We start from the raw sequence: 22,283 nt of genomic DNA on the forward strand, positions 1-22,283 counted from the left end.
AACCAACCAGTCTCTCCACTGTTGAGTCCGCATGGACACAAACGACCAGAAAGGCGAGGGAAACCTTACGAAACTGTACAAGACACGCCAGGCGTGGAGCTGCACCCCTTGTTCATCCTAGCATGTGGGAGACTGAGGCAGAATCAAGAATTCTAGGCCAGTCTGGGATACACAGTGATGTTAACCCCCCTGCCCCTAAATAAACCCCAATAGTCCTCTACTTAAGACAGCTTGACTTCGGAGCTTCTGAACTTAGGGTGGCCAGGAAGCATTATGCACTCCGAAGAAACTGTATTCCGATTTGGAATGTTGAGCTTTTCCAGGCTAATGAGAGTGCATGCTTTTTCAAGACTCTGAGCAGTAAGGAGCTGCAGGGCTCAGCCAGCGCCACCATCATTGGGTGTGTGTGTGTGGGGGGGGGACAACAACGGACACTCTAGTGAACTATTCTGTAAGCCGTGATGTCCAATCGCTGGGAGTATGAAGTGTATTTATAACATTTGCAGTAGTATAATGGGTTTATTGGGATGGGAACCTTACCGAACATCTTAGTCCATCTGTAGTGGCCTTCCACTTGTGGTAGTGACAAACTACCAACGGTCCCGTTTACCTTTCTGCTCTAATAATTTAAAAAACTGGGCAAAACTGAGAAAACTACTTTTGGATCTTGGAGAACAGGCAGCACAAGACCGTGACTCCTGAGAGGGCACCCCATTCATACCAAGGTGGATCCTAGTCACCCGAATGAGTGAGCAAAGAGACTGGAGTTTGGGCAGTATGGGGCAGTTCTAGAAAGGATGCTACTACACAGAAAACGTTCCAGAAATCCTTCACAGGCATCCTTCTGTGTCTTTGTCAAATAGTAAGGTGCACATGTGTAGTGTGCAAGCTCATGAGGACAGGGAAAAACAAGAATGGGTAGGGAACTGAAGGGTTCCTAGATTCCACACAGGGCATGTAACTCCCAAATTCCAGCATTCAGAGAACTGGATGTGGTGGTTTATGCCTATAACCCCAGCACTCTGGAGGCTGAAACAGGATGATAGTAGCCTTGGGGACAGCCAGGCAACGTAGACCCTGTTGTGGAATATCTGTTTACACTGTAAAGATGTGTCTCTGCCTAAGGTGCCTTCTGACTGGTTTAATAAAGAGCTAAGAAAAGTATGTCAGAGAGCAAGCTTAACCAAACAGTTCCTCACAAGAACAAGTCTAGCACATCCCTTTCAAGAGAAGCATTTAACATTTGTGAGATGTGTTGTGGGTCTTTTGTTATCTTAGTATACTAAGGAATTTCTTTCTAATGTTATAGCCATTTTCATTATGAGTGAATTTTTAAAATATTTCATTATTTATACATCTGTGTGTATGTGCATGGGGGTACGCTTACCTGTGTGTACAAGCAGAGGTCAGAAGAGGGCACTGGCACCTGCCGTCATTTTTCCTGTTCCTCGAAGGCAGGGTCTCCTCTTGAACCCTACCCTCCCATTTTTGCCCTTCTTGGTCCTGGGATTATGGGCGTCCGCAGGGGAACACTTTGTTTGTTTTGTGGGTACTGGAATCTGAACTCTGGTCCTTACAGTTGTGGAGCAACTGTTACTAACCGCTGGGTCATCTCTCCAACCCCCAGCCACTGAGCTTTATCAAACGTTTTTCCACACTTTGAGATCATCATGTAGCTTTAGTTTTCTAATGTACATACCTTTAGTAGGTTTTTAAAAATGTCAGCCAACCTTGAATTTCTAAAATAAGCCTATACCGGTCAAAACACACTACTGTCTTGTGTTGCAGGATTAGTTTTCTAATGTTTTCCATCTTTGGTCTGAAGATTGCCTTTGATAACCGTTTAAATATATTTTTCAGAATTAAAGTTTTATTTATGTGTGTTACTCTGCATGTGTGTGAAGGAGGCTGTGAAGGCCAGAGGTGAGGTTGTGAGCCACCATGTATGTGCTGAGAAGCGAAACCAGGTCCTGAGTAAGAGCAGTATGCACTCTTGACCAGCCCCTCCCGTTCTTAAAAAGGTAAGTCTCATGTAGCTTAGGATGGCCTTAAATGTTACACGGTCAAGGGTGACCTTTTAGCCTCTAATTCTTCTGTCTCTACCTTGCAAGTACTGGATCAGTACACCTAGTGTATATGGCACTAGTATTCAAACCCAGGGCTTCTTGCACCCAGGCAAGTGCCCTATCAACTGCTCTTATTTTCCAGATTTTAAATGTTTTATCATCAATTTCTCTGGCTTATTCACAATATTATTGGGAACTTATGATCACATACCTGGTTCTTTAGGTTGCTTTAACTACAAACATTTTAGCATGGTGGCAAATTCAAAACCAAGCAGAGCATTGTTGCCATCTGGTGGAAATGCCTACCATTACCACATTGAAAAAGGTCCTGTGTGACGCTGCCTTTCTACTCAGGCAATCAGTCCTGCCAACTTCTCACTGGGACTCTCATTTGTACCTCATTTCCATTTGCTCACCACTACCTGAGCTCAGCGTCTAACTTTAGTATTCGGCTAAAATCATTGCCCTGATACAGGCCCAGATTCTACTTTATATGCAAACGTTTTAGAATGAGCAGCAGTCTGGCTAGAGATAAGAATAAAGCAGAAGTCCAACAAATACTGGTTGAATTTTAAAAGCACTCCATTCCCTAAAGTTACCTAGGAAGATGCAAAAGTGTACAAATTGCCAAGCTTTTCCCTGTATGAACAGACTGATAAATGATACTCACACACAATGTCTTGTGGGCTTGCCCAGAAAGTGTGAAACTTAAACCAATGACATTTGGAAGAATAACCACAGGGCCAGGGTGGGAGGACAAAAGTAAACAAACCCGAGATCAAACAGATCATCCCATGCTGGAGAGTAAGTAATTGCTCTAACGGTACAGCATGCCAACAGATGTGCCTGGCTGGGTCCTGCTCATATATGACTTCTCTGTGTGAAGGTTTAGGTTTGAAAATCCCAGTGCTCAGAGAGGCCAGCTTGGTCTACAGGACACTCAAGGAAGGTTACACAGAGTGACCTTGTCTCAAAAAACGAATCCCAAACCCTAAAACTCCTAAATTGATTACAATACAAGAGGATTTTTTTTGTCCTGATACATATTATTTGAAATTTGTAATATTCTGTAATCTTTCTGATAAACATAACTAACAAAGCATCCTAGAAAAACACTGAAAAATCTTGTAGATTAAATGACAACTTTTTCTTCACAGTATTTTTAAAACAATAAGCAATGTCTACTTTTTCATTATTTATAGTGGTTCCCACATTACAGCAATATAAACACAATGTCCTTTTGGTTTCCTGGTAGGCTGAGGGTTTTAAAGGTAGAAGGCCCAAATCTAAGAAACAATAGAAGAAAACCTTCATCTGAACCTCAAAACAGTCTCCTAGAAGTCTACAGTAACATCATTAAGATACACACAAGAGCCAAGATGTTTGTTTTATTGATTTCTTGGGTGGGGGGTGGTGGTAGAGAGGTTAAGAAAATGTTTGTTTCCTGCTTCAAAGAACATTCCCAAGCCGAAGACATTCATTCTCATGACAGGGACAACACTGTTCTCCCTGCATTCGTGACAATGTGAGTTTAAGATGATGTTGACAGAATGCATCTCTGAAACACAGTGCACTCATCTGGACCAGTGGGCACTCCACTGGCTCTTGTTCACAGGGGAAGGAAGTGGCACTTCAACATCAAACAGAAATCTAAGAAACGCAGCTTGTTGGACTTGTGGCAGCACTGGTTACTAAGGAACCATTCAGCGGTAATGGTCTTGAATATTTATAGCTAATGAAAATGCATTTAACCAAGGGGCTGCTGATTCTAAGAACTGTGACATTTGTGAGTAAGGGAGCAATTCTAAGTCTGGACGTCAAATTCAGAGAAAAGAATCAGTAATTTCACATTTGCAGTATCTATAAATAAAATACATGGATCAGAAAAGAATTAGATGTTAAATAGAAAGTGCATACAGAACTCAGGAAAACCCTTTTCATTAATTCTGTGACTTATTCTAGTTCATTCAGTAAAATGCTCACAAGGAAAATAACCACTTAACGCAGACAACTGGTTATACCATTGCTGTTCAGAGCTTCATGAGAGCAAATGAAGGGATATTGATCAACATCCCTGCTTTAGATGGAATCATTTATCTTGAAACAGGTTATTTCGTAAGACGGACCATCCACATTATACCTTGAAAAGTCAAAGTAGAGAGTACAACCATAGAAAGCCAGAGTTCACCAGAACATCTAGACAGAAGTCTGTTTGTAGTTTTTGGTATCCAAGACCTTTTTGCCACACATTGCACAGATGCCTGAAACGAAAGAAAACATGTGAGGAACATAGTACCACCAACTTTTGGTTTCTTTATGTCAATCTAAAGCTGAGAAGCACTCAGCGGGTGTGGAGAGAGGCTCAATGGTTAGGGCACTTCCTCTGCAGTCATGTCAACTAGGTTTGGAGTTCAATATTTACATATCCTCACAAATGCCCATAACTCCAGATCCAAGTAGGGGGAGACAGAGAATCCCTGAGGTTTGCTGCCCTCCAGACCAACTGAGAAAACAGGAGCCCCAGGTTCAGGGAGGGACCCCACCTCAAAAAGGAGTAGGTAGAGAGTGCAGAGGAAGAAGACACTTGATGCCCTCTTTTGGCTTTAAGAATCTTTAAGAACTTCAACTCATTATAAAAAAAAAAAAAAACATCCTTTGACTATAAATATATTTTAAACTCTATTTTGTCTTAGAAAAAAGAGTATTTGACTAACAGTTTATGGAGTTATCCAAGGCAACAACAAATGAAGTAGATCTGATGAGACTAGAAACAATAAGTTAAAGAAACGTACCTTTTTTGTAGGCACAGCCTTGACAGTAATGAGAACCTGGCTGGTGTACAGAACTTTTACAAATTCTGCAAGTGGAGAACTTATTCTTTCCATATGGATCAAACCTAGAAAGTTGAAAAAAGAAAAAAAATATTCATACTACAAGAGAAACTCTTAACCCCTTGTAAGCTACACTCCTGATTAATGTGTGCATCGTCATTCTCCCATCAATTCCACCACTGACAGAGCCCTCTGCCGGCTCACTACTGTGTAATGCCTGCATTACTCTGCCCTTCATGTAAGCTGTAATTTATGAAGAGCCATAAATATCAAACCCATTAATATCACTTGTTATGTGTCATTCTATTTGTGATAAATATGAAAATTGATGAAATGTGAGTATAAGGAATGACTGATTCTACAAAAGAATGCAAGTAACTGCTTTAGGATGACTAAATATAAACTGTTATAACTATTGAATTGACTTGTGGGTAAGTCAACTACCAAAAATATTAAAAATTTTGTGTGTGTGTGGGGTGTGTGTGTGTGTGTGTGTGTGTGTGTGTGTGTGTGTGTGCCTATGTATGCAGTAGCTATGGAGGCCAGAAGGGTTTGAGTCCTTCAGAGACTGGGTCACAGATGGTTTTGAGCTGCCATATTAATAGATGCTGAGAACTCAGGTTGTCTCCCAGTTCCAGTCCCCTCCCTTGTTTTGTTTTTTTGGTAAAGCCAGGCTGGATGACCCTGAACTCCTATTCTTTTGTCCCCAGCACCTGAGCACTGGGATCATAGGCATGTACCATCATACCTGGCTTAGCTTTTGTTCCACTAAGGTATAGAATATATATGCTGGTGGATGGTTTATGAGAGAAAAAATATATACAACTTTCATTAAGCTTTACTTCAATACACAGCAATAGATGAATACATTCACAGTTTATGTTTTAAGATAAAATATGTTATGTACATCTCCTAATGACTACATAACAAGCATTTTTAATTGACTGGCCTAATCCCTTTGTATAAAGGGGTTTATACTATATAAACATGGTATCCTATGGGAACCATAGGACAAATAACTATAGAATAGTTCTCCCAAAAGTGGCAATAGTGCTCTAATTTAAAACTGGTTGCCTAGCCCCAAAGTAACTATTTACACTTTCTCCAGGTAGCATCATAGTTCTGGTCTCCTGTCTGGGACACAGCATAGGAGCTTCTTTCCTGTTTGACATTGTTTGCCTTGATTTATTTATTTTATGTGTATGGGTATCTTGCCTGCATATATGTCTGTGTACCATGTGTGCTGTGCCTGTGGGAGCCAGAGAACACCAGATCTCCTACTGGAGTTACAGACCAAGGTGAGCCACCATATAGGTACTAGGAATTAACCTAGGTCCTCTGGAAGAGCAGTCAGTGCTCTTAAGCAGTGAGCCATCTCTCAGCTCCATTATTTTCTATATTAAACAGACAAGTAAACCAACAGACACCCTTTGCTTGTCTTTATTCTTTTAAGATAGAATCTGGTTACATAACCCAGGCTGTCATGGAATTTACTATCTTCCCGCTCAGCTTCCCACATGCTGGGATTACCATCACAGCCAGGCAACAGATCACTTTTAAAGGTTGACCTTCTTAAACCCAGACAATCACTTTACTCCCACAAGAATAAGGATGTTTGGGGTCCTTTTCTCAAACCATACTTTCATTGTTCTAAGATGACAATTTAATCTCTGAACTCTTATGATTAATTGGTAGACTTTTTCTTTTCTTTCTTCCTTCCTAAAGATTCTATTATTTTTTTAAAATTATGTTTGTGTGTGGCTGGTGAATGTGCTGCTGAGGCAGAAGATGGCGTTGAGCCCCTGGAATTGGAGTTACAGGTGGCTGTGGGTCTTCTGATGTCAAACTGAACTCAGGTCCTCTGGAGAGCAGTGCTCTTGAGCACTGAGCCATTTCTCCAGCCTCCCAGAGTTCCTGCTTCTTATAAGTAATGGCATTGGAAGTTCAATGTAATGCAGTAGTACACTTTCTAAAATAAGCTCGCCAATGCAATGCCCTCAACAGTAATAGCTATACTTCAGAAATACGAATAACTTATGAGTCTAAAGGAATTGAAGGTGTATATAACTAACTTGTAAAAATCAAGGTCTTAGAAAACACCAAGTCAATCAACAACACACAGTACGATGCTCTGCTGAACATTAAGTCCATTACGCTGTTTTTATCAATTTTTTAAAATAAGCTCCTACTATGTAGCAGCCATTTGATAAATATTATTATTTCTTTTAATCACTGAGATGATGTCACACAATGGCTACTTATTCACTTAGCAAACATCTTGAGTACTTACTGTATCCAAGTACTGTTCTAAATACCAAAGGTAAACATTACAAATTCCCTGCCCTCATCAAACTCAAATAGGAGTGGAGAGAGAGAAAAAACAAAGACAATCCAATAAAACAAGATTTTCAGATAAGTATTGAGCATTACAAAGAGAATCCCAGCTGAAAGCTGTAGGGAGAGGAGATAACTACTGGCTAAGGACTCCTCACCGAGGAGCTCACATCTCAGCCAAGTATCAAGTACAAGGGGTCAGGAGGAACTGCTTTAGGTGACGGTGGGATTGGCAAATCTAATGAGGATGTTCCATGGCAGATGAGGAGGAGTGTGGTATACTGGAAGCCGGAAGAGAAAGATGTCCTATCATGGAGGACCTTGTAAGAACATGGAAGAGAACTTAGATTCTATTCTACAGGGAAAGGGAACCAATGGAAGGCTTTAAGCAAAGGAATTTCAGGACCTTCTAGATGATCATTCTGGCTAACAACTCTTCAGTGTGGGAAAAGGAAGCTAGGAAATGGGATAGCCGTAGGAAAGGTCCCTGTAAAAACTGAAACTGAATGTAATGAAGTATGCTATCAAAATCTGGTTTTTAAGATGGGAGGTATTTTGTCCTGATTCTCAAATGAAAAGGTACAGTTCAGAAAGGGTAAGAAACCACAGTAATATGTTTCAGGTCACGTGACTACAGAGAGAGACAGTCCCATTCAAATTCAGGTTCAACTCCAAAGTTCATGACTTTCCTATATTTCCTTGGAACCTTTGATCTGTAGGCAAACTAACAAGGAAATAAAACAGAAATGATGTTTTCTTGCAAAATACTAGAAAGTGGCACTGTTCTCTTCCTACATTGGCACAGGGTGGAGGAACAGCTTATAGCAAACAGGCTGTCTTTGCACACCACCACTGCCTAACTCGACCACCACGGGATCAGGCACGTTCACTCCAGCAGGCTTGCTATTTAAAAAGTCAACTTCACGAGCTCTAAAGATGTTCTCACCTACCTTGCTTTCTTTGAAGTCAAAGCTTTGTTTTCATTCAGCTTCCTCCCACCACTTTCTGTATATTGAAAAAAGTGCATACATAAAAATTTACTTCTGTGCATGTAACATACAATGTGCTTAATGCTCATGAAGTAGTTCAAAAGTTCACTCTCTGACCTTCGACCAATAAATTACCCTTTATATGATTTTTTAAAATCCTCATATAATAGCCCAGTTCTTAATAAACACTTGTATAAAATACAATTGATTTATTACTAAGTCTCAAAGTAGTGCTTTGGCAATGACCTACATTTTCTTTGTCTATGTAACATCTCTCCACTTAGATAGCATAGACTGAATACAGAAAAACACTAGGTTCCCCCACCCTTGAAGATATCCTTTGCTGTATATGTTTTTTGTTTGTTTGTTTTTCAGAGACAGGGTTTCTCTGTGTAGTCCTGGCTGTCTTGGAACTCAAATTGTAGACCAGGCTGGCCTCAAACTCACTGAGATATCTGCCTGCTGCTGTCTCCCAAGTGCTGGCATTAAAGGTGTGTATCACCATGCCTAGCCTGCCATATGTAGGTGAAAATAGTTTAAGTCTGTTCAAGAACATAAAACTCAGATGTGGGAAGGGAATTTAAACACAGCCCTTATTAGGGTGGATCAAACAGACACACACTGAAATGATTTCATAGTTTTACTACTTCTTAACTATATCAGGAGCCCGTACATGTAACTCAGATGATGAAAAAGGAGATAGAAAATCAATTGTAGGGGGAATCCAGAACTCTAGTGTTTAACAGATGAGAAAATAAATGAGCACTTTTTTCCTATTTCATTTTGCGAACAGTGAAACACTAAAGCAAGGCCTACAAGTATCCGATCCAGCTCCTGTTTCCTAGTAAGAAACAATACCTGTGGTATTCCGTGCGCCATCCTTCCATGTATCTGGAGTGATAACTCTGCCGAGTTTCTTTTCACCTGTTAAAGCAAGACAGCAAAAGGAAGAATTATCGTCTAATAAACATACTATGTGGAAATAAAATAATGAGCCCATTTCTTTTCTAACTTTAAAATAATAAATATACTCTATCATGCCTGAGGTTGATAATGTTATCAAGTCCGATTACAGTAGGAACCTACTCATGCTGGGGTGGGACCAGTGAATGAAGACTTAAGATAGTAACTGTGGACAATGGATAACTGAGTCTGAAGATTTATCCGACAATAAGATGCTTTCACTGTTTATACTTTAAACAATTAAAAAAATTTATAATTTAAACAATTTGACAAACTTACTCATCCTTCAACATTTCATAATCACCTAGTATGTACAAAACCCTGTGCAAGGTACCGATGGAAATAAAACCATGAATCTAGATTTCAGCGGGCTTATACCCAAGTTCATTAGTTTCTTAAGAGCTTGTAGGCAGATTATAGGAAATAAATGAACTGGACAGAACGGTACACAAACCAAATATGTGTATTCTATTTTTTTCCTTGTTAAGAGTCTATAGGGTTCATCAGATTTTCAAAGCGATCAGAAACTTTAAAAAAAAGTGAAGAGCCCTTCAGTAAAAATATAAGCTGGAAAATAAAATATAATAATTTTTTTATATTTTATATATATGAGCTAATTGAGACAGTTTAAACATCTGGCAATGAGCCGGGCTGTGGTGGTGGCACATGCCTTTAATCCCAGCACTGTGAGGCAGAGCCAGGTGGATCTCTGTGAGTTCAAGGCCAGCCTGGGCTACCAAGTGAGTCCCAGGAAAGGCGCAAAGCTACACAGAGAAACCCTGTCTCGAAAAACCAAAAAAAAAAAAAAAATCTGGCAACGAAAATATGAAGAAAATAAAGTCAAACTACATAGATAAAGGGCGCATCCTGAGGAAAGGCATGGGAAATTCAGGGTATACATACTCTGGCTAACTCAAGTATGAAAAGGGTAAATGCTGGTGAAAACGAAGTTGGAAGTTGTAGAGGGTCTCAGACATCCAAAATAGCCACAGTTACCTTACTGTTTAAGTAGGGAAAAAGTCAGGCTGGAGAAGTGAATTTGATACTCAATGGCATGGACGTGCTGGCTGAGGCCAAACATTTTCCAAAGATTTAATGGAGCCAGAGAAACAAACAAACAAACAAAAACCAAGAACAATAAAATAAAACAAAACAATACCAAAGAAACCTCCTTGGAACTGAGTAAATGGAAGACCTACTGGTGAAAGTTTCAAAGTTCTTTAGTAGTATGGAAAGTCAGTTTGTATGTCTACAGTTATAAGAAGTAACTCTAAAAATCTGGAGACAGACAACTTTTTGAAATGATTTAGGACACAGGGAAAGACAGAACTGTAGTGGTGTCTGTGTCTAGAGTTTTATGTACTGAGGGGATATAAACAAAATGGATCGTGTATAGTAGATAATAATTGGGATACAAAGAGTTGGAATCTTGTGTCTAGCCCGAGGAAAAGATGTCGAGATAGGAAAGTTGTTTTTAAACAAATCAACAGTTTTTGCAGTAAAAAATAAAATATTTAAAAAAAAAATCTCAAGGATTTCATTCGAATTATTGAATAGTAACTAAAAGGGTTGAAAAGAGCTTTCTAAAAGCCAGGGCTGACTACACAGATATCTTTGGCGATGATGAGACTTTCTCCTTCCCCTTACCCAGTGCTGTGGGTATCAATGAAAAGAGTGGACGGGACGGGTCAAAATATCCAGTTAAACAACCTGTATTAAATGTTGCATGTGGTTTGTAAGGAACGGCCAAAAAGTCAAGATTCAAATACTACACGGGAACATATATGAACAGTACTAAAAAGGATTCGTTGTTTGTAATCTTAGAAACGAACTGAGAGCCTGGAATTTATACTTGCTACACGGGTAGCAACTCTCGATGCTACCGGGAAGATTTTGAAGATCCATTTTAAATGACTCTTGGAGCCAGTCAAGAAGTTGTAACTGAGCCGGGCGGTGGTGGCGCACGCCTTTAATCCCAGCTCTCGGGAGGCAGAGGCAGGCGGATCTCTGTGAGTTCGAGGCCAGCCTGGGCTACAGAGCGAGATCCAGGAAAGGCGCAAAGCTACACAGAGAAACCCTGTCTCGAAAAACCAAAAGAAGAAGAAGAAGAAAAAAAAGTTGTAACTGAAGCGATCCAGGAAGAAGGGCGGGAGGAGGGCAGGAGAAACAAGCACACAGAGGTGCAGAACTGAGACCGTTCTGAACCCAAAGCCTAGGAGTCCCTGGGACGGGCAAGGATGACGGCGGGGCACGGCAGGAAGGCAAAGCTGACACCCACAGACCCGGAGGAGAAAAAGCCGAGATCCCACGAGTATCCCGCCAGGCTCCTCCCGCCTCCTCCTCCCACAGACGCAGCCCCTTAACTTACATTTCTCGCACACCATCCTCCCACCGACTGTCCCCCTCAACCTCCAAACGAGGAGCGGCCGCCAGACAACATCAACAACCCAGCCGGAGGGGAGGCCTCCCCTTCCGGTTACGTCAGCTCGCTTCCGCTTCTCGGCCGCCCGCTCCCGCCTATCCCGCACCTGGAAAGCCGCGGGAGGGACGAGCGAGCGCCGATGGGCGGGGTTTCTCTCATGGGCCCGCCCCCCTCCTCAACGATTGGCTGTGGGCGTGGGAGTCCCCACCTCCTGGGTCTGCGCCTGCGCCAGGGCCATGGCAGCCGGCCGTACCTGAGGAGGGTGGGAGGCGGTGGTGTCCCCTTCCCGTCGGCGGGCGGGAGAGTTAGGTAAGCCGGCGGCATGCCCCTCACGCTGGCCTGGGGCGGGCGCAGGCTCCTCTGCCGGCTGCCGCGGTGGCCTGTGGAGCGCCACGCTTCCTGCGGACCAGAGGATGTCCCGCAGCATGGACCCTCGGAGATCCCGGCATCCGTCCGCGGGACCGACCCTCTGTCACCCGGGGCGGGGGACGGGGGGCAGCTCCACCTCGCTCTCTGATGACGCCCCTCCGTTGCCCACACTCCCGCCGCCCGAGGTTCGGGCAGAATCTCGAGCCACCCTGGGTGGGGTTGAGCTGCACCTGGGCAGAGGCTGCTTAGGAGGGCTCGGAAGCAGCCGCGCCTTCCGGACCCGGCTCACGTCGGATCGCGACTCCGGTTGGTGGCTTCACAGGTCTGGAGTGCTGGGGGACCTCAGGGCCCGCCAGTGTCTGAGGAAGGGCTCCATCCAACGAGCCTTGGCGTTTGGGTACCGCTCGCTAGGTTAGATCCAGGATTTGCAGGTGGCCCAGAAACGCTCTCTACTAAGAGGATGGATTCCTGATCCCCTCCCTCCCCACCCGCCGGACCCCGGCCCTGGAGGGAAGAATCTGAGAAACTTTCCCCAAGTCTTTTCTTACTGTTCACTCTTCTCCGGACCCCTGAAGGGTATCTTCATGTTGAAGAGGCTATGCTTGCAATGGCTTTAGTGTGTGTAACCTTGGCCGTGTCTGCTAACTTGTTCATCCAGTTTGCTTAATCAGTACCATATTTGCCTTTGAAAACGAGTGTGTGAATTTGATGAGGGCTGATAGAACAATGCCCAAACTTGCACTTTCACCTTCAGGCCAGTTCCTCTTCCCTGCTGTATGGATGTTTCTGTTTGGGCTAGATTTTTTTTTTTTTTTTTTTTAACCACAATATAACACGTATTACTTAAAGTTCTTTCTTAATTTTAGCCAATATAACAACAGATAAACTGCCAGTTAGGTCAAATATACGCCTTTAGAGACCGTAAACGTTTGTTTCTTTTCCCACTCTGCTTTAGACTAGAATTTAGAGTCTGTGACTGTTATTTTGTTTTTCCAAGAGATTTGGGAGCCCTTAGTGTAACATAATGACCATCTAATTATATTGCATAGCCAAGTGTATACTTGGTTGGCATTTGGAAACTAGAGTGATTTCATCTTCCTGATTTTGGCCCCCCCTAAAAAGTAAAATAAATTGCTTAATTGTCTCTAATACATGCCCCCTTTGCAGAGATCAGTCATGAATATTTAAAGTTCTACTGAAATTTTTTAAGGCTCGAAAAGATGTTTGTATCATATTAGAAAAATCTCAAGTAACAAGATATCGAATCTTTCTACACATCTTCTGCACTTTGAGACAAATATGTTGCCCATAGAAAATTATTAGTACACGGTTTACTCATAGAGTATTGAAGTATTTGGGACATGGGGAAAATCATTATTACATGTTTTTCTTAATTTGTTTTCTACTAGAGAGCTACCCAAGAAAACACCATGAAAGATACTGACATCAAGAGACTTCTGTATACCAATCTTTTGTGCGTATTTTCAATTTTCCTGAGCTTTTTTATTCCATCCTTTTTCCTGGATAACTTCTCAATACTGGAAACTCACTTGACTTGGTTGTGCACTTGCTCTGCTCTTGTGACTGGTGTCAATCTCCTGTTATATTTAGTAGTGAAACCAAATGTACCTTCTAGAAGAAGTTCATTATCACATAAGGTAAGGTTGACTCATTAATAACCAGTTTTTAGATGGAAGTAATAGTGTAAGAATGAAGCATTGTGACGGGTGGTGGTTGTCTCATGCTTTTAATCCCAGCACTCAGGAAGCAGAGGCAAACGGAGCTCTGTGAGTTCAAGGCCAGCTAGTTCCAGGATAGCCAAGGCTACATAGAGAAACCATGTCCTGAAAGAACAAAACAAAGAATGAAGTATTGTTATATCCTTATTGAGTTATTTACAGCACATAAAGGGAACCAAGCCCCTCCCTCACCCCCCCAAAAGCAGTAGCCTGTCACCTACAATGTTTGATAGATCTTTGTTGTTCATTAACTGTGAAATTATGGCTCCTTCAATGCATCACAGTATAAATATTATGAGCCCTTAAATCATTGTTTTATGTCATCACTAAAGATAACTTATAAGACACTGCAGTTTGTTTTTGTTTATTTTTGTACTCTTTTATGTGGGTAGGGGTGGGTGGGTTACACTGTGCAAATGCATGAGGAGGTGCTGGGGGCCGACTTCAAGTCTCATCTTCAGAAACACTGTCCACCTGCTGTGGACAGAGTCATTCATGGTCCTGGAGCTCACCAATTAGGCTAGACTGGCTGGCCAATGAGCCCCAGACGTCCATCTCTCCCCAGTGCTGGGATGACAAGCATGCCCCCTACTTAGCATTTTACTGTGAGTTTTAGGAATCAACTCAGTTTCTTGTTGCTTGTTGATCGAGTTAATCCCTCATCCATGTATATTTTAAAAATATATATTTTTATTCTTTGATAACTTCATACATGCATACAATGTGTTTTGATCATGTTCATCCCCTACTCTATTCCTAATCCCTGTCCAACTTCATATCCCTTTTGTTGTTGTTATTGTTATAACCTCTAGAGTCCCATATCTGCATGGACGTGGGCCATCCACTGGAGCGTGCTCAACCTACCAGGGACCACACTCCTGAAGAACACTGACTTTCTTTGCCTTAGCAGCCATCAGCTGTCAGTAGCTCCCTCAGCTAGGGGTTGAAGCCCAGCCTCTATATTTTCACTCCTTGAATGAGTGAGTTGTCCAGAAATTGCAAATTAAGTCTCTGAAACTGTTATTTCACATGTGACCTTCCTTGACTAAACAGTTAAGATTTCAGATATTGGAATCAAAAATTTTTTTTCAGGAATAGTCACTGTTTATGGCACTTGACAATTATGTTAAATTAAAATCCTCACTGAACATTCAGTATTATATATAACACCCTATTAAACTGTTTTAAACACCTTAACTGATTTAAAGTTTAAAACATTAATATGTGTTTTACTATTATATCTTTTTGACTGTCAGATCAAGTGTCTTCCAGGCATGGACCTGTTTGTAGATGTTCAGGTCTTTTTTTTTTTTTTCTTTTAATATTGTTTATACAGCAATATGAATATGATTTTGGAAATTATTTAGTATTTTGCTTTTTTGATGTAATTTCCCCAGTTTGTTTAAAAATGAAAGAAAAGTATAGTGGTCATTATTTTCTGTACATAATTCATGTGTCTCTATATAATAAGGTCACTGTGGTTTTTGTATCCCAACACTCTATTGTCAGTATTTCTTAAGTATTAGTAATATTGTAATCATACCACATAAACAGAAATTCATTTTGGCTCGTATGCTGGTATATGGTAGAGTATATTTGTGTGATATTTGTCTTTTAAATTAAAAATGTATTTATTTAGTGTGTGTGTGCATGTGTGCATGCAGCACAGCTTTCATAGTGAGGTCAGAGAGTAGTTCTCTGCTTTCATTGTGTGGGTTCCAGTGATTGAACTTGGGTCGTCAGGCGTGGAGGCAAGTGCCTTCACCTGCTGAACCATCTTGTTGGCCCTGACTTGTAAGTTTTTTGCAGTCTGTTTTTAGGGTTGTGTATGTGATAAGACATGTGATCTGATTTGAAGTTACCTAACAAAGAAGGTTCAGCTGTTCCAGACATTTTGGGAACGAGTTCTATTTAGGTGTAAAATGGCAGAATTTATGGCTTCTTCAGTATCTTCTTGAGTCTTCAGTTTATTTGTTTCTCTTTTAGGTGACCAGAGTTTTGAAATGCTGCATGTACTTTCTTATGTCTTGTGTGTTCCTTCATATCATTTTTGTTCTCTATGGAGCACCACTAATAGAGTGAGTTCTGAATCTTTACTTTAACTTTATGCTTCCATATATTAACTTACTAAATGATATGCTAGCTCTTATCAACTATAGTGAAACCACAGTGGGTTTGATTAATGATCAAGGTAGAAAACACTATTATTGTCCTGTTTTTAGTACTGTTATGTTAAAAATATTGAGACAAAAAAAAAAAACCCATTGAGACAACTTAATTCTTCATATTTTTCTGTTATTTAGCTTTCTGATACCCAACTATACATCATAAACACTGTTAATATATTATATATATAAATATAATAGTAATAAATGTATGGCTGTGAAAAACCTCTAGGTGTCTAACCTTTTGACAGTACAACACGGTGTGGTCATCTACAAAGTTGTGTTTAAGAACCTTCTGATCACATTGCTAAAATATGACAATGTTGTAAGTAAGTTTATCATTTGGGATGCATTCATAGCTATCCTTGGATGAGGGCCACAAGCTAGACATGCCTTGATATATGCAGGCAACTTACTATTGTGATATGTGTAAGTTGGTTATATATAGTATTTCAGTGACTCAAATACGATTCTAGAGTAGCTGAATTTATTTTCTTAAGGGGCATAGATTCCTTTATCAAATATCAATGTTTATATTAAGATTTAACAATTTTTAAAACTGGGCAAATTTCAAATTAGTGGAAACTAAATTCACAAATATTTGTTAAATGAGACATTTTATTTTAGCAATGGTTAAATGATCATAGTTAAATGGGTGATTATACATACACATGCAAATTCACAAATATTTGTTAAATGAGACATTTTATTTTAGCAATGGTTAAATGATCATAGTTAAATGGGTGATTATACATACACATGCACACATAAAACTGCAGTTGCAGATACATACACACACAGTTGTATACATGCTATAAACTAACAGATTGTTCTATTTTAGGCAGGGCAGGAAAGTCATGGAAAATGTTTTTGTCTAATCAATCTCAAGAGAATCAATGAATAGACAATGTGTTCCATAGCTCAAGGTTTTATCAGAATGAAATTTGTTAGACCTCAGTCATAAACTCTCGAGGTGAAACTTGATGATCTTTAGTTTAGTCTCTTCATGTGGTTAAAAAAAAAAGCAGTTCAACTTTAAGAGTTTTGGAGATGGTTGGGGAAAAAAGCTAATTATCTAAAACTGAGCTTTTTGTTTGTTTTGTTTTGCAAGAAGGCCTCAGTATGGATCTTCAGATTTTTAACATTTTTAAAATTTATGATTAAAACCATGTAATTTTCTAGGATGTTTTTAAAGCTAGTAGAATAATTTAGTCTTATTTAGTGGGTCTTGGGAGTTTTTCAGAGTAAAGTATAAGAAGATAATTGAATAGTGAATGCACTCACAAAGATGATATATGCTTATGAATACTTCTGAATACTTCTGAAAAGTTAACAGTTTTTCTTTTTCTTTTTTATCCCAGGTTGGTGTTGGAAACATTTTTATTTGCAGTTATTTTGTCTACTTTTACTACAGTACCTTGCTTATGTTTGTTAGGACCAAACCTCAAAGCATGGCTAAGAGTTTTCAGTAGAAACGGGTAAGTTTAAAATTTGTATTTTAGTGGCATTAGTAATTTAAAAGAACTAAAGAAGTATTTTCTATTCATGTTGATGTACTCATCCTGTGAGTGTTTTGAGGCATTGTCTAGCTCTCCCGGATATCAAAAGGGGCCAGTGCTCTTGGAGATTAGAGGCTGGAGGTAGACGGTTTGAGAGGATTCCAGACAGAGCTACAGCCCCTGCCTTCCCATTAGTGAGAGACAGTACCACAGGTATAATTGCTTCTGTGCATTTCATAGTGTAGAAATGACGTTCATAATCTAGCAATACTTTGTCTAGCCATCTCTGTTTAGTCTTTTTATGTGCAGGCTTTGCCGGATTTCCTTTCTGTAGCTACCATTCATATATTTCCAGCATAACTAAGTTAAAGTTTTAGCTTCCTTAAAGCCATTGAGATAATACATACTGAAAATCGTTAATTTTTAACTAAGAAAATCGGTGAGTTAGTTCTCACAGTTCTGACCAATTTATAACCCAGCAGCCAAACTTCTTGAGCATTGACTCTGTGTTCCACATTGTACTAGCTCTTTGGGGATTCCAGAATGTTCAGATCACACGGAGGGAGGAGCCATGTGTTCAAGGGCTAAGAATGAGAAGAGCAGACCTGTGACTAAAGTGTACAAATCCCACAGTCAGTGCTGTAGGAGTCAGGCGTGGCAAAGCCTGGCCGATAAGGAGACTGCTCTGTGGTGATTGGATCAGAAATAGAGCATTTGATAAAACCAAGAGCCGGAAAGACTCCTGCAGGGGCTGGAGAGGGCGTAGAGACTCACGTGAGCTTGGGTCGTCTGTGTAATTTGGAAAGCCACGGCTCAAGGAGAGCGGAGGACAGGCTCTGGGTGCCCTGTCCCCGTAAGTTACATTTTCCTTTGGGAATGAATATTGGTTATTTTATATTTTGTCATGCTGTGTTTTATTTCACACACACACACACACTCTGCCCCCGCCCTGAACTGTCTACTCATAAAGTTTCTAGGAGCAAAAGCATAACAACTGAATATCTCCCCCCCCCACACACACACACATTGTTACCATAGTACCTCCAATGGAACTAGCTTATTTTAGTTTGAAAATTTTAAATATGGAAACTGGCTGAAACTTTAATGGTTTATTTAGATTAATGATTTAGCCAGCTTTAAATTTTGTGTCTGGTTGTATATTTAGAGGACACATTGTCATCTGGTTTTATAGATAGTTCTTCTGTCACTTGCCCTGCGTGTTCTAAAACTCACTGTACTTTGCAAAATAAGCAGTGTGGGAAAGGATGGCGTTAGAGACATAATGCTTGGAGACTTCATTAATAACAAAAAAAAGAAGCTAGGAACTTATTAAAAATGGTAGCACAGTTTCACACTGAAATGGTTCAAAACCACATAAATATTACATCAAATAATATTCTTTTCCCAGGAAAAGACTTGCAATTTGTTTCTTGTCAGTTACTGTGAAATAGTGAAAGATGGTTATTGGAAATCTGGCTAAGAACTCCAAATGTGGATGAATATGGCTCATGATACATTAAGTAAACTGATATAGTTGGGAGGTATAGTTACATATATTTTATGAATTTATTTATTTATTTGTGTGTGTATGCACGTGTGTGCATATATGTGTGGGTGGTGTTGTGCCATCAGGCATGTGTGGAGGTCAGAGAACAACTTTTGGAGGTTGACTCTTTCCTTCACTACATGGGCCCCAGAGATTGAATTCTGGTTGACAGGTTTGACAGCAACTGTCTTTACCTGCTGTGTTAGTTAGGTTTCTTTGGCTGCAACAAAAGAAAACCCCGTGACCAAAAGCAGCTTGGGGAGGAGAGGGTTGATTTAGCTTCCATGTTCCAATCATAGTTTATCGTTGAGGGAAGTCAGAGCAAGAACTCAAGGTCGGAACTAAAGCAGAGCCACAGAAGAATGCTGCTTACTGGCTTTCTCTTCCTGGCTTGCTCCCTTGGCTCTCTTGTACACCTTCTTGCCCAGGATGGCACTACCCACAGTGGCTAGGCCCTCACTAATCAATCATCAATCAAGAAAATGCCCTAGACACTTGTTTACAGGCCACTCTGATGGAGATGTTCTCTCTTGATATGACGTAAACTTGTGTCAAGTTGACAAAAAACTAGCCCACACACCTGCTGAGCCATCGTGCCAGCTCATGGGAGAAAAGCTTTTGAAACAATATCGAAATATGATTCACATGCCATAAATGTCACCTGCTGAAAATGTATGATATGGCCTTCAGTACAGTCACAGATATACATACCCATCACCAGACTCAATTTTAGGGTATTTTCATCACTTCAAAAATAAGTATATTTCTTGTCCTTATTGCTACCCTGTTGATGTCTCTAAGCAGCCATGAATTTGGTTACACTCTCAGTAGGGTTGCCTGTACTGGGCATTTCATATAAAAGGAGTTCAATTTCTAATCTTTTGTAACTATTTCTCTTCCTTAGCGTACTGTTTTCAAGGTTCATTCATGTTGTAACATGCACTGATACTTGATTTCTTTCTATCGTGGTATTAGGATTAAACCCTGGGCCTCGTGTGTGGGAGGCAGGCAGTCTGTCAACTGAACCATATCCCCAGCACTACTTAGGTCAAGCAGAAAATCCAGCAAGGTTAGAGCTTGTGTACGGGATGCAGCAGTTATGTCCGAAGTTGGAAGGGTAGTAGAGGTAGACCTGTGGATCTCTGAAGAATGCAGAATTGATGAAGTAGTGTTATCTCTGAGAAAGCATCTGAGAAGCTAGTAGATGAGCTAGAGAGACTTTTCATTGAAACTTTTTAGCTAGCTTGTAAAATATGAGCCCTATTCAGAATGAGAACAATGAGTTAGATATTGAATTGATTTCTTGGTTATTGAAAGTTGGGTCTGTAATAGGAAGCTACTAGGTTTCTCAGATGCCACCTAAATATTACTAGAGTATAAAAGCTACCCTTCCAAGATTTCCAACATGCAATTAGTTGATGAACAGGTCATTGGTAAGCTGCTAGAGGACTGTGACTAAAAAGAATCAGTTTGTAATACAAACCATTCTATTTACTGTTATATGGGATATGGCATGAAATAATAATAAAATCAACCAGAAAACAGATTTTAATAACTTTAAAGCATGTTCATAAACTTTGTGTTAGTCCTCTGAGACAGTTTACCACGTTCTTTATGAAGTCCCGGAAGTCTGGCAGGATGAGTGCCTTGCTCAAGTTCCATAGTCAGTAGACAATGGAGCTGGAACTTGAGTCCAGAAATAAGAAGATGCTCGTAGTTCAAGGTCAGAGGGCAGATTTATGCCCTTCCCTACATGGTGGTCATCTCAGGCAAGCTGCTTAGCTCCATGAATTCTCATATGTTATCTTTATATTGATATAAATTTTATCTTGAGAAAACTACCAGGGACATTAAGAGTATAAGATATACTCATATAAAAGTAGGTAACTTAGTCTGAATGTAGTCACACAAACTTAGCAAAGGTTTTAATATCCATTCAGTGGGGAAAGTTTATACTGAAAACTGTAAAATATTTTTAGCCACCAGGAGGAGTTGTACCCCCGCCCCTTCCTTAGATCAAATCCTTAAACCTATTCTGATGAGACCCTGTCTAAGCCTGCATGCTTACTGTTCATTGCATTCAGTGACTGGTACATTGGCATCCAGGAGGCACTCAGAGTGGCAGATTTCAGTAGATTTTAACATAATGAAGTTCAGTGAAGTCAAGTAATGTGGGCAGGTACATAGGCCTTATTGTCACAAAGAGTGATCTGTAACATTTCTTTAATTACCTTAAACTTTTATTCATAGTATGATAATAGACCATTTAGTCCGTTCTTGGCCGTATTGGCTATATGCAAATATTACATAATTATGACAGTACTGGCGGTAATAATACACTTTAGACAAGTTTATTATGGAAACCTATGAAATGAAAATAAGCCAATATTGATCCTGCATGAAATTAGTAGGAATTTGCTGGTTTCAATTTTTTTCTCATTTCTTTGTTTCAGAAGAATGCATGTGTGTATGTTTTTTTTAGTCTAAGTAGTAAAATATATAGATTTTGTAGTAAAAGCATATTAAATTTTAAATAAAGATCAAGTTAAAAATTCAAATATGAAACAGAAAGTTAGGGAACTAATAACACTACTAAAGGGGCAATAATTACATATTACATAATAAATACATATCTTTATTACAATAAGTACATATTTTATGTCCTCTAACTTTGTTTCTTCATATAATGTGCAATTTTGAAACAAAAGCAGTTAACTCGAGTCATTGCCTTATAATTTACTTTATTCCATTGATATTATGAACATTTTTGTCTGTGTGTCTGTGTAAAGTGTACCATTTTTTGCATAGTACCCTCAGTTATCATATCTTTAAGTGAAATGAAACCTCAGCCTATATTGTTTTGACCATGGAGGAATATGGTGATGGTGTAATATAGATGTTGGTGCTTCTGGATGCAGATAGGACATGGCTGTGATTCTGAGGGATTCTTCAGTCTTTGTCCTTGATCTAGGATGGAAAAAACAGTAGCTTCCTTTTCCTGTGCCTTCCTAGCCTAAGTACTGAGAAGGAGAATAGGTCATTGTGACTGAATTAGTCTGAGCATCATATCATTAAAATTGTTCTGTAATTAATTTACTATTGAAAGTTATCACATTTTCACAGTTGTAAGTAAGATGATAAGATGATATATATCTTTGTTTCATCAGATTTGAGAAAGGGTTTCTTTGAACAGTTGTAAGTAATGTGATGTACATATTTGTTTCAACAAAACTTAGGCAAGGGTTTCTGTGAACTAGATGCTGGAGTAGAACTTGGGGATCAACGGCAGCTGATTGACACTGTCAACCTAGGGTCCTAATGTGAAGAATGTGTGTACAGCTACATAGAGTTTCTCACCAA

At 39.9% G+C, this 22,283-nt stretch overlaps 2 protein-coding genes across 5 annotated transcripts in view; one reads left to right on the top strand and one right to left on the bottom strand.

The window, feature by feature from the left end:
• Nucleotides 1–3,434: 3,434 nt before the first annotated feature.
• Nucleotides 3,435–11,669, bottom strand: Cript (CXXC repeat containing interactor of PDZ3 domain). Its single transcript, XM_028892808.2, has 5 exons — nt 11,552–11,669; nt 9,079–9,144; nt 8,182–8,236; nt 4,859–4,962; nt 3,435–4,327 (listed from the first exon to the last, which is right to left on the bottom strand). Exons 1-5 carry the CDS (start codon nt 11,565–11,567, stop codon nt 4,263–4,265), a joined length of 306 nt encoding a protein of 101 aa, XP_028748641.1. The 5' UTR covers nt 11,568–11,669; the 3' UTR covers nt 3,435–4,262.
• A 131-nt stretch (nt 11,670–11,800) lies between these two features.
• Pigf (phosphatidylinositol glycan anchor biosynthesis class F) overlaps nt 11,801–22,283 on the top strand; it is a 28,920-nt gene continuing 18,437 nt past the window's right edge. Inside the window, exons 1-4 of one of the 4 annotated variants that reach the window (XM_028892784.2) lie at nt 11,801–11,914; nt 13,384–13,632; nt 15,700–15,791; nt 17,240–17,356. In XM_028892784.2, the coding sequence (XP_028748617.1) occupies nt 13,405–13,632; nt 15,700–15,791; nt 17,240–17,356 (437 nt within the window). In that variant the 5' untranslated portion in view covers nt 11,801–11,914; nt 13,384–13,404. Of the gene's footprint in view, nt 11,915–11,957; nt 12,297–13,383; nt 13,633–15,699; nt 15,792–17,239; nt 17,357–22,283 lie in introns of those variants that run through there. The other 3 variants (XM_028892770.2, XM_028892779.2, XM_037197972.1) reach the window with 3 other exon arrangements.

The sequence above is a fragment of the Peromyscus leucopus genome, chromosome 22 (assembly GCF_004664715.2).
Source record: "Peromyscus leucopus breed LL Stock chromosome 22, UCI_PerLeu_2.1, whole genome shotgun sequence".
Classification (NCBI taxonomy): domain Eukaryota; kingdom Metazoa; phylum Chordata; class Mammalia; order Rodentia; family Cricetidae; genus Peromyscus; species Peromyscus leucopus.

Coding starts and splice junctions, on each gene's coding strand:
- Cript (XM_028892808.2), bottom strand. Junction 4,963..8,181: donor TTGACTTCAAAGAAAGCAAG/GTAGGTGAGAAC, acceptor TCAACTTTCTAG/GTTTGATCCATATGGAAAGA. Junction 4,328..4,858: donor AGGCTGTGCCTACAAAAAAG/GTACGTTTCTTT, acceptor CTTTCGTTTCAG/GCATCTGTGCAATGTGTGGC.